At 48.0% G+C, this 12,269-nt stretch overlaps 1 protein-coding gene across 1 annotated transcript in view; it reads left to right on the top strand.

The window, feature by feature from the left end:
* Window positions 1-164: 164 nt before the first annotated feature.
* SGIP1 (SH3GL interacting endocytic adaptor 1) overlaps window positions 165-12,269 on the top strand; it is a 52,719-nt gene continuing 40,614 nt past the window's right edge. Inside the window, 2 exon segments of the mRNA XM_083867761.1 lie at window positions 165-179; window positions 588-633. Coding sequence (XP_083723887.1) covers window positions 624-633 — 10 coding nt within the window. The 5' untranslated portion in view covers window positions 165-179; window positions 588-623.

Genomic DNA, 12,269 nt, shown 5'->3' with positions numbered 1-12,269 from the left:
GAGAGGCTGCAAGGAGGGCCCGGCTCCATCCCCGCGCTCCGCTGCCTTCTCCAGCCGGGATTGATCCTTTTTTTTCCCCCCTCTCTATTCCCAGCCCCGCACGTTTCCTAATCTGACAGCGGCCGGGAATTAACCGGGCTGGCCGCAATAGGATTAAGGGAGGGGAAGTGCGTCACCAGGTGCGGACAGGGGTTCTGGGTTTTATTTTTTTTTTTGGGGGGGAGAGGGTGGGAAAAAAAATCGAGGGGAAGAAAAAAAAAAAAAAAAAAAAAAATCTGGGAAATAGGTTGGAGTGTTCCCGGGGGGTGTGTCGGCAGCGAGCGCGCATGTGAGGAGTGCGGGGCGGGAGGCACCGAGCCCGCCTCGTCCTCCCTTTCTCCGAGCATCCTCCGCGATGCCATCCTGGAGGTGATACAGGCGCACAGCATCCATGGCCTGCCCGTAGCCGCGGCGTTCCTGCTCCTTCCTCCTCCTCCTCCTCATCATCCTCTTCTCTCTCCTCATCCTCCTCTCCCTCCTCGCCGCCTGGGAAGAGCCGGAGCCGGGCGCTGCTGAGCGGGAACCGCGTTCTCCTGTGTTTTTTCCAGGCTCCTTGGGAAAGTGAGGAATGCAATTCTGCCACCATGATGGAAGGTAGGTGATGAGCCGGGCGCCTTCTCCCTGCTCGGGAAAAAGAGGAGGCGCCGAGCCCCTGCCTGGAACGGGGGGAGGTTGATCTTTTCCTAAATCAAATAATCGCAATGTTAATAATAATAATAATAATGATTCAGTCAGATCCTCCCCTCCTCCTAATCCCCGGCAATTGGAGGCTGTGCCGAGCCGCCGGGCTGGTGATATAATATCGAGCCCATCAGGTTATTTGCAATTCCATCCCCGGCCCTGTGTAGGCAGCTCGGGGCTGTGCGAATTCCCGGTTTTTCCACGGAGCTGCCGCTTCCTCCTAACCCGGAGCCGGCTGGATGCGTCGGGATTTGGATCCTGGAATTGGGATTTTATTAATTTATTTTTTTTTTTTATCCCGACGTGCTGCACAGAGGATGAAGCTGGGGGTGTGCAGCTCTTGGTGTTTTTCCCTGGATGGATGAGCATCATTTCAGTGGGGAAAATGAAGGAATTAGAACTTGAGATTATTTTTTTACTAATTTTTCCTTGCCATGTCGTGGAGATGCAGGTCTAGGGAAGGAGGAGGTGTTGGATTGGGGTTTCTTGGCATGAAAAAAAAAAAAAAAAGGGAATGAGGAGGGAATATGGGCTCCAGGCACAGGATGCTTCAGGGAGCCGTGTCTGATCCTGTGTGGGAAAAGCCTCTGGGCATGACAGGAATTTTATCCTCTGTCGCCTGTCTCGGCCGTATGTAAAGCTCTGCTTTATTATTTATCATTTTAATTCCTCCTGGAGCAGGGTGCAGGCAAAGGATGTCTCAGATTTAATGATATTTTAGCAGCACGGATCCTCCAAGGCCGACGAGAGCAAAATATCTTGAATTTTGGGGGGATTTCTGGCCCGTTGGTGGCAGCAGCAGCAGCAGGGCCTGGTTTGGTGGAGCCACTTCCAACCCAGGGATCTTCCTGGGATGACAGGCAGAAATTGGGATGTTTCCTGGAGTATCCCTGAATTTTGGGGCTGCCCCCTGCCCAAATTCACTGGGGATCTGTGGAATTTTGATGAGTTTAAGGTATTTTCCTGCCTTGGGGAATTCAGGTGTCATCACAGCTGCATGTGGGCACATGGAATGGCTTTTTCTGGAATGGGTTTTGGATGCTTTGGTGTGAGGGAAACGAGTTTTGTTGTCCTTTAGATGGTGGGAAAAGCCTTCCCTGCTTTCCCTGGTGCTGATGAGAGTCACAAGCAGAAGAGGTTTTAATTTTAGCCCATGACATCAAACCCATCCCACGACAGGAGCAGGTCATGGCAGGGGAAAATGCCATTAAAAACTTGGCTTCTCCTAAAATCCCAACATTTAAATAGGAATTGGTGTGGATAAATTAAAGTTGTCTCGTTGTAGGCCTTGGTTTGAGTTATTGGTTTGGTTTTGAGGCTGCTTGGGGGGAGTAAATTGGGTTTTTGAGGGTAATTTGGGGGTTTTTTTTGGGTTGGTTTTATTTCTTGAGGATTTTGGCCTGGCAGGAGTTTTGGTCACTGCCCAGCCCCACACTGGGGATGGATCCAGGGCTGGGGCATTGGGCTCTGGCAGAGGTGGAATCACCTTCCGTGACCCAGTCATGCATGGAAAAAAATATTAAATACTAATCACAAAAAGGGAATTATTAAACAGCTTGAAATGTTCCCCAAGCGGTCGATGCAAACCTAGAACAGAGGTTGGAAAATGAGAAATAATTCCTGGGTTTTGGGGTTTTTTTTTGGAGTTTTGCAATAGTTGGAAATTGGTTGGATTTGTGGGAGAGTGGAACTTCAACCTGAGATCCCACTGGAACTCTGGGCCCTTGCAGAGGTGATTTATTGAATATTAATATAATTAACTCAATGGTTTTTAACAAGCTGGGTTTAATTGGGGCTGAAACTTCTAAACCTGGGCAAAACACGGAGAGGTCCTCACAGTGAACATCTTAAAGGGGTTTAATTATTACTTTAATTAATTATTTAAATCATTTTGGGTGCTGAAGTGTTGGATACAGTGCTGGAAGTGGAGGCAGGACCTGAGGCCATCCGTGGCCAGCAGGATGGAGGTGGCTCATGGATTCTTTTTGAATCCTTTTCCTTGGAAAAAAGAGAATTCACCTCACTGGGAATGGTGCAGGATGAGCGATTTTTGCTGGATATGGGCATTATGCTCAATATATGGAATATTTTTTCATTCTTCTGGGAGAAAAATGTTTATTTTTTCACGAATGTCTAAAAATCCCAAAGATATCCCAAAAAACCTCAATTTTGGGAGATATTTCTGGAGCCCAGTCTCTGCTGGAAGCCACTGAAGGTGTCACAGGTGTCTCCAGCAGCGGAAATTCCTCCACCCCCGTGGAGGGGCGGGATGATGGGATGCAGGAACATTCCATGGATTTGTTGTTCTTGGCTCCACTGAGCAGGGTTGGGATGGGGATTGAACCCCCCCAGGTGTGGAACGAGAGGGGTTTGGCCCTTCCCTGGGATTGGGAAAGGCTCGGAAACACCCTGAGCACATTGTGGGGGTGAACATCCGGGCACAGAACGGGTTTGACTCCTTTTGGGATCCTCTCTTGGATCTCCAGGGCGTTGGGAGGGTTTAATGAAGTTTGGGAATCGCTGCTCGGGGAGGAGCTCTGGGATGTTGGGAAGACGGGAGCACACGTGGTTCCTGTGGCAAAGGTTATCCCTGCTTTTCCTGGAGGTGCTCCCTGTGCTCCTCCAAACCCCAAAAAGGGGGAAAACCTCCCCAGAGTGGGGATTTCTCTGAATCTCTTCAAGCTGGGAAGTTTGGTCACTCAGGGAATTCCCATGGGAATGTTGTGTGCAGCCAGGGATAGTGGAAGGAGTCCAAGCCACACCAGGGGTGGGATGAGATGGGATTTAAGGTCCCTCCCAACCCAAACCACTCTGGGATTCTCTGGTCACATCCAAACCGGGAAAATCTTTCTGGAATCATCTTTTAGCCCTGGTGGTCTCTGTTTTTGGATTGCTGGGCCCAGAGGGGCCAATGGCACATCCAAAAAAATCCTTTTTGGTGGTTGAAAATCGACTTTATTTTCAGGTGGTCTCATCTCAGTAAATTTCACTTGAATGTGCTCGGTATTGTCTGCAGGACTCAGCAAGGAAATGGTCTGGGGAGATTTGGGATTTGAGGAGGAGAATTTGGGCTTTTTCTTTGAGAAAGCCACCAGCAGGTTTGATGGAAACAGGATAAAATTCAGGCATGGATGGAAAACCATCCCAGAAAATTCCCAGAACACAGAATCAGGACTTTAATTTCCCAGTGTTTGGTCAGAAATCCACGGCTGAGCTCAGATCCAAAGGAGAACCAGGGCTTGGTACAGCACCTCCAACTTTGCCCTCTGAGGTGGATTTTCCCAGACCTGCTGGAATTTTCTGCAGAACTGGAAAGAAAATGACTTTTTTAGGATAGGGAAGATTTTTTTTTCTCTCTCTCTTTTCCATGCCCAGCCCAGGAAATGCTGAGCCTGATCCAGGGATTTGGCTCCTCTTTTATCTCAGGATGGGCTGAGGGTTGAGGACTTCCCACCACTCTCAAGGCCAAAGGTGTCCTTTAGGAGTTTTGGGATGTTTTGGGGAGAATTTTGTGGAAATGAGGCCTTGGAAGTAAAAGTCTTGGAAAAAAGGTGGGGGAAAAAAGTGAAGAAACCTAAAAAAAAAAAAAAAAAAGGGCAAAATCTGGGGGAGAAAAAAAGAGAAACCCCCCAAAAATATGGCAAAACCTAAAAAAAAGAAAAAAAGGCAGAACTCCTCCTTGGGATGAGCCCAGTTTAAAATGTGCCCTTGGGCACCTGGAATTGGTGCCCAAACACAGGAATTTGGGTTTTCCTGCCAAGGCAGGAATTTCCTGAGTGATTCATCAGCTTCACTCATGTTTTCAGGATTTTTGGGGGAAAAAAAAATTCCAAGTGAAGTCAGGTGCTGCTCACCTTGAGCCTCCCCCAGGGTGGGGTTTTATCTGTTAAAAATGTGGATTTGGAATGGAAATCCTGCCCTAAATGTTGATGTTGAGCCCGCAGAGCTGTTGGAGGTGTAAAATGGGATTTATCCGGAGTTTGTGGCAGGAATCACAACCCAATATTTGGATTGGAGAGGAGGAATATGAAGGAAAATGGGATTTATCCAGAATTTGGGTGGGAATCCCAACCCAATGTTAGGAGAGGAGAAATATGAGGGGAAAATGGGATTTATCCCGAATCTGTGGTGAGAATCCCAACCCCGTGTTGGGAGAGGAGGAAAATAAAGGAAAATTTGATTTATTCAGAGATTGTGGCAGGAATCCTGACCCAAATTGGGAGAGGAGAAATATGAAGGAAAATGGGATTTAGCCAAAATTTGTGGCTGGAATCGTGACCAATGTTGGGAGAGGAGAAATATGAAGGAAAATGGGATTTATCCAGAGATTGATCAGGATTTCTGCCACAATGTTAGGAAAGGAGGAACACAAAGGAAAATGGGATTTTTCCAGAATTTGTGGCAGGAATCCTGACCTGCTATTGGGATTGGAGAGGAAGAACACGAAGGAAGAATTTCTTGGGCAGAAACTGGGCAGGAGGGGAATGCAGAGCTCCTCCCCAAAGCAGTGACCTGGAAGTGTTGGATGCTCCAAACCTGTCAGTGAGGATCCATCTGCCTTGGCAGGGAGGGGCTGGGATTTGCCTCATTCCCATTTTCCCTTCCAGCCGATTTTTTAACTCATTTCTCCAACCCCAGGCCGTGCGCGGGATTTTTTTTTCTCCAAATTTGTGAGAAAAAAAAAAAAGAAAAAATTTAAAAAAAAAAATCCTTGAGTGCCGTGCAGGTGGATTTTTAGGGAAGGAGCTTTTCCCAGGAGGACAAAGTGTGGCCCTGTTTGCTGTGCCAGCCATTGAGGAGCTCAGCTCTTTGTCTGGAACCAAAATTCCGTTGCAGGCGGCTGTTCCTGGGCACTTCCGAAGGGTTTTCTGCTCTGCCTGTGGGAATGAAAGAGGATCGAGGCTGGAAGTGCTTCCAGCTGCTGGGCTTTTGTCCTTAAATCCTCAAAAAATGGATTTACTTTTAGTTTTTAATAATAGTTTTTAATAATTTAGCTTTAGGTGTTGGGGAGTTTTAAAATTTTAATTTTTTTCCCCCTTAAATTTAATTTTTTCCCTTTTAAATGGGATTTTTTCCCCTCTTTAATGTTTTTTTTCCCCTCTTTAATTTTTTCCCCTTTTTAATGTTTTTTTTTTTCCATTTTCAGTTTTTCCTTTTATACTTTCCATTTAATTTTAAATTTTCCCTTTTAAATTTTTTTTTTAATATCTTTTCATTTTAATTTCTTTCTTAATTTTTTCAGTTTTAATACCTGGAGCCAGAGATTTTTGGGGCTGTTCTATGGGAATTTCTGCCTTTCTCCTACAAATGTCTCCTCCCCTGGACAGGAAGTTTTGATTTGGGGTTGGGATGGGGGAATTCCCAGTTGACACTGAATTGGTGCTGACAATGATAAGATTGTTTAAAAGCAAATTTTAAATCCTGTTTCATCTGGGAAATTTTCCTTGCTCAGCCCAGCCTTGGAAAAGCACTTCTGGAATTGGCACTTTTTAATTTGTGTTTAAATTCTAATTTTTTGGTGTTATTTGTGTTTAATTTTTTTTAAGTGATGTATTGAGTAAAAAAAAAAAAAATCTTAAAATTCTCCACCTACACATGGTCAGGAATTTAAAACCTCAAGCTGGGAATAATTTGTGAAAAATTGCAGGAATTTTGGGATAAGCTGGAGCAGGAAAGATGAGGTTTCCCAGCCTGCCCTTGCTTCAGGTGCATCCAGGATTTCAAGCAGCCTCACAAATATATAAAATAAATATATAAAATACTATATCATATTAGTTTTATGGGTATCGTTAAAGGTGCACCCTGCTATTTGAGTTAATAATAATAATAATAATAAATTCATAATTAATAAATAATAATAATAAATTCCTGGAATGGTTTGGGTTGGAATCACCTTCAAGTTCATCCCATTCCAACCCTGCCGGGTCAAGGACAATTCCCAAAAAATTCCCAAAATTCCAGTGGGGCTTTTTTTTTTTTTTTTTTTTTTGGAAAGATACCAACATGAGGTTTTTAATATCAGTTTATATATATTAATATATTTTCAAATTGATATTTCAGTGTGTGGTAAAAGGGAGGGGATGGATTTTGTGGAGATCCTTTGGAAAACCGGGTTGGGAAGAGATGGAATGGCAAAGCCTTAAGGAAGAAAAGAAAAAAGCTTCCAGTGGGATTTATTTATTTTTAATTTTTTGAGGGAAAAATACCAACATGGGTTTCTTATATTGATTTATATATAATAATATATTTTCAAATTGATATTTATGTGTGTGGTGAAGGGGAGGGAATGGAAGTGGGAAAACAGGGCTGGGACAGGTGGAATGGCAAAGGTTTGAGGGGGAAAAAAAAAAAGTTTCCAGTGGGATTTATTTATTTATTATTTTTTTGAGGGAAAGATACCAACATAGGTTTCTTATATTGATTTATATCTAATAATCCCCCTCCTGCCCCTCGGGATTGTTTTCCGGCCCTCAGGATTGTCGCCCTCTGGCCCCGGGGATTGTCCGTCAGGATTGTCCCCTCAGCCCTCAGGACTGACTCTGATTGTCCCTCCAGCCCCTCAGGATTGTCCCTCCAGCCCCTCGGGATTGTCCCTCCAGCCCCTCAGGATTGTCCCTCCAGCCCCTCAGGATTGTCCCTCCAGCCCCTCAGGATTGTCCCCTCAGCCCTCGGGATTGTCCCTCCAGCCCCTCAGGATTGTCCCTGGGGATTGGCGCCCTCTGGCCCCGGAGATTGTCCCTCAGGATTGTCCCCTCAGCCCTCAGGATTGTCCCTGGGGATTGGCGCCCTCTGGCCCCGGAGATTGTCCCTCAGGATTGTCCCCTCAGCCCTCGGGATTGTCCCTCCAGCCCCTCAGGATTGTCCCTGGGGATTGGCGCCCTCTGGCCCCGGAGATTGTCCCTCAGGATTGTCCCCTCAGCCCTCAGGATTGTCCCTGGGGATTGGCGCCCTCTGGCCCCGGAGATTGTCCCTCAGGATTGTCCCCTCAGCCCTCAGGATTGTCCCTGGGGATTGGCGCCCTCTGGCCCCGGGGATTGTCCCTCAGGATTGTCCCCTCAGCCCTCAGGATTGTCCCTGGGGATTGTTGCCCTCTGGCCCTGGGGATTGTCCCTCAGGATTGTCCCCTCAGCCCTCAGGACTGACTCTCGGGATTGGCCCTCCAGCCCCTCAGGATTGTCCCTCAGGATTGTCCCCTCGGCCCTCGGGATTGTCCCTCCTGGGCCCTCAGGACTGTCTCTTGGAATTGTCCCTGGGGATTGTCCCCTGGCCCTGGGGATTGTCCCTCAGGATTGTCACTGGGGATTGTCTCCCCAACCCTCAGGATCTGCCCTCGGGGTTGTTGCCTTGACCCTGAGGATTTTCCCCCCAGGATTGTCCCCGGCTGGCCCTCAGGATTGTCTCTGGGGATTGTCCCTCAGGATTGTCCCCCCAACCCTCAGGATTGTCTCTGGGGATTGTCCCCTCCTGACCCCGGGGATTGTCCCTCAGGATTGTCCCCACAGCCCTCAGGATTGTCTCTAGGGGTTGTCCCTGGGGATTTCCCGCCCCCCGCTCCGCCCCTCAGGATTGTCCCTTGGGATTGTCACCCTCTGGCCCCGGGGATTGTCCCTCAGGATTGTCCTCACAGCCCTTGGGATTGTCTCTGGGGATTGTCCCCCCAGCCCTCAGGATTGTCTGTGGGGATTGTCCCCCCCAGGCCCTGGGGATTGTTTCCCCGCTAATCCTGGAGGGATTGTCCCCCTTGGTCCTCGGGATTGTCCCCCTTGGTCCTCAGGATTGTCCCCCTGGATTGGCCCTGGGGATTGTCCCCCTGGCCTTCAAGGTTGCCCCCCCCAGCCCTCAGGATTGTCCGCCCTGTCCCTGGGGATTGTCCCTGGGGATTATCCCCTGGTCCTCAGGATTGTTCCCCTTGGGTTGCACCCCCCAGCCCTGGGGATTGTCCCCCTGGCCCTCAGGATTGTCCCTCAGGGCTGTCCCTCAGGATTGTCCCTTGGTCCCTGCACTCCCAGGGTTCTCTGTGCTCAGGGTCCAAATCTGATCTCGGGGGGAAGATGGGAGCTGAGAGATTCCCAAGGAGCCTCTGAGGAGGGATTTGTGTCCTTCTGCTGCTGGATATTCCTGAAATCCTGCAGGGATTGCTGAGATTTGTTTGGGATGCATCCTGCTGCTGGAATTCTGAAACATTCCTGAAACCCTGTAGGGATTGTTGGGATTTTGTTACATCCTGCTGGTGCTGCACTGGGTTTTAAGGAGAGTTTTTCTCCCCAGTCCTGAGCTTTGCTTTGGCCTCAGGCCTTGCCCTGTGTCATTTATTCCATCTAAATGTGGAATATCCGTAATTTCTGTGGTTTGAGTGGTATTTTTTGTGGTATTCCCACAAATATCCTGGGAATATTCTGCATTTGGAATCTTGTCCTTGGTACCTGAGTGATTTGAGCTGAGCTTTGCCCACAGAGTGATGGAGGGTTTTATATCTGGCTGTATTTAATGCCAGGGAGGTTTGGATTGGATTTTTGGGAATATTTGTTCATGGAAAGGGTTTTCCAGCCCTGGCACTGTGCTGAGTTCCTCATCCCTGGGGGGATTTAACAGCCCTGTGGATGTGGCACTTGGGGACAGGGGACAGTGGTGGCCTTGTCAGTGCTGGGGATGGTTGGATTTGTTCTTGGGGGGCTTTTCCAGCCTAAAAATTCCATGATTCCAAACCAGCCCTCACTGTGCATGGAGCAGGATTTAGCTCCAGGGCTCTGGAATTCTCCAGTCCTGTGAATATTTGGGGAGCTGGCAAAGGGAGGAAGGTCTGGGAAGGTCCTGGGAGCTGAAATCCCACTGGGAATGTGGGGCTGGATCCTGCTCTGGGCCAGGGGGACACAGCCCCAAAGCCAGGGGTGGCCCCAGAACCTCCTGGGGTTCCTTCCCATCCATAATGGGAGTTGGAAGAAAGGGGTTGGATGTGAATTCAGCCCCCCTTGGGAAGAGTTCAGCTCATCAGAGACTGAATTTAAGGCTGGGAATGGGGCTGGATTTGGGATCAGCCATGAGATTTTGGGGTCACCTCTCTCCACTGGAGGGAGATCCTTCATTCCCATTTCTGGACTGATCCTGTTACTCCTTCAATGCCTTCCTGCTGAAATTTCTGATCAGGACCAAACTCTTCAGCATTCATTTGTGTTTTTTAATGAAACCCAAACCCACGGTTGTTGTTGCTCACTTTGATTTTCAAGGATTTCCTTTCCTCAGGGCGACAGGCAAAATGCCAGCAGTGTCCTGCTCTGGCAGAGTCTGATGGAATATCCCTTTTTCCTCTTTTCTTTTTGTTTTGTTTTCCAACAGGGAGGAACTGTTGTAAGCCTGGGGAGGATTATAATCATAAAATCATGGAATTATTCCATTGGAAGGGACCTTAAAGCTCATCCCAGGAGCAGAGACACCTCTCACTGTCCCAGGGTGCTCTGACCTGGCCTTGGACACTGCCAGGGATCCAGGGGCAGCCACAGCAAATCTGGGAATTCCATCCCAGCCTCTCCCAGCCAGGAATTCCTTCCCAAAATCCTATTTGGGATATTGAGAAGTCATTCCCTGTCCCTCCATCCCTTGTCCCCAGTCCCTCTCCAGCTCTCCTGGAGCCCCTTCAGGCCCTGCCAAGGGCTCTGAGCTCTCCCTGGATCCTTCTCCTCTCCATGTGAACATTCCCACCTTTCCAGGTGTTGGATTTGTGGCTGGATCCTGGTGGATTTGTGCCACAGCCCTTCTCAGGGCAGTGCAGGACCAGCCTTGGGGTGCTGCTGCCCCAGGATCTCCTCCCTGGAACAGGATCTGGGATTACACTTGGAAATGAGGGAAGCTGAAATATTAATGCTGTGTTGGAGGGCTCAGGTTATCCCTGAGCTTCTTCCAAGCTCTGCTGCAGAGCAGGGGCAGGGGAGGCCTTTGGAATGTTAGGAAAGCATTAATTAATTACCCAGAAAAAAATTGGACGAAATTAAAAGCAACAGTGGCTGCTGCAAGGTGGTGACTGGGGCTGGGGTTTTGTGGTGCAGAGGGTGAAGTAATTGAGAATTTTGGGGTGTTCAAAGGACCAAAAGTGCTGATTTTTATACCAAAATGGCCTTGATTTCATTCTTAAAAATGAAACAGAGAGAGTTTTTCAGTGTTAAATAGTAAATTATGTTTCTCAGGTGGAATTCTTAGAGATAGAAGGAAAAAGGGATTTTAGAGGTGGATAATGCCCTGGATTTGGAGATCTTTTTTGTGTGTCTTTGAAATGAGATGAACTAAAACCAGAGTTGGTTCAGCCTGGGTTTGTTCTGGCAGTCCTAGAACCTCCAGTTCAGAGAATTCCACATGGAATTTCTGTGGTGGAAGGCTGTGATCTTTATGAAAAGATTTGATTAATTTTTTATAAGGCTGAGTCTTGCCAGGACAGGTCTCTGGGTGCTTCAGCCCTAAAACCACCCAAGAGGGGACTTGAGGAGCAGAGGGTGCAAATCCCAACCCTCAGCTCAGAACCTGCACCTCTGGATGGGGAATTTTCCTGTGGCAGGGGAGCTCCTGGGAAATCCTAATCCTGGGAAATCCCAGCCTTGAGCCCTGTCCTCTCTCTGAGCTGTGTCCCTTTGTGGTGTCACCCTCGGGGAAGTCACTGGGGTGAACAGGGTGGGATTTTTATGGGGGATCTGCTCTCAGCATCCCTCTCCAAAGGCAGAGCCCCTTTTTGTTCTCCCTTTCCCAAATATCCCTGTTTTCCCCTCAATCCAGGCAGATGGAACTCTTACATAACCAAGCTGCTGAGCAAATTTCAGATTGGGTTCTGCTTCAGAGGAGACCAAACAACAGCTCAGTCCTGGGGGTTTCTGCCCTTCTTGTTTGGAGGATGAGGATTTTCCAGCAGGGAGATTAATGGGAATATTCCTCTGGTATTTAGGGACTCGCCTGAGCCTTGGTGGGGATGGTGAAAAGGATGGATTTGGGAAAGCAGAGCCATCCAGGAATGGGGCAGGATGGATGATCCTGTGGGGTTCAGCTGGTTTTATGGGATATATGGATCCTACAGGGTGGAAAACTTGGGATAGGGGAAGCTGTCCCTGCCTGTGGGGAACAGGAAAAGCTTTTAAATCCCCCAAACCATCCTGGAACTCTGCAAAAAGAGGGAAAAGCTTGGAGAAACCCACTCTGCTCCATCTGCTTTCCAAGGGTTGTGGTGGTAGTGGCTGCTGCTCCTGGGGGCTCTGGAATTCCAGGATTTCCCAGCTGGCTCTAGAATCCTTGATCCCAGGCATTGTGCAGATAAAAACCAGTGCTGAGCACAACCAAGATCAGGGTTTAAACTGAGTTTTAACACCCAGGAGGGTTTTTCCTCCTTTCATCAGTGCCCACAAACAGCATGGGAAAGGAGGGAGTTATTAGGACAAATATTGGGATTATTAACTGGGAAATATTACCTATGAAACAATTAACTAGGAAATAGTAACTGTGAAACAAATATTAGCTGTGAAACAATTAACTGGGAAATATTAACTGTGCAATAAATATTGAATGGGAAATATTAC

This window comes from Zosterops lateralis, assembly GCF_965231275.1.
Source record: "Zosterops lateralis genome assembly, chromosome: 9".
Classification (NCBI taxonomy): Eukaryota; Metazoa; Chordata; class Aves; order Passeriformes; family Zosteropidae; genus Zosterops; species Zosterops lateralis.
This window is presented reverse-complemented; position numbering and strand designations above follow the sequence as displayed.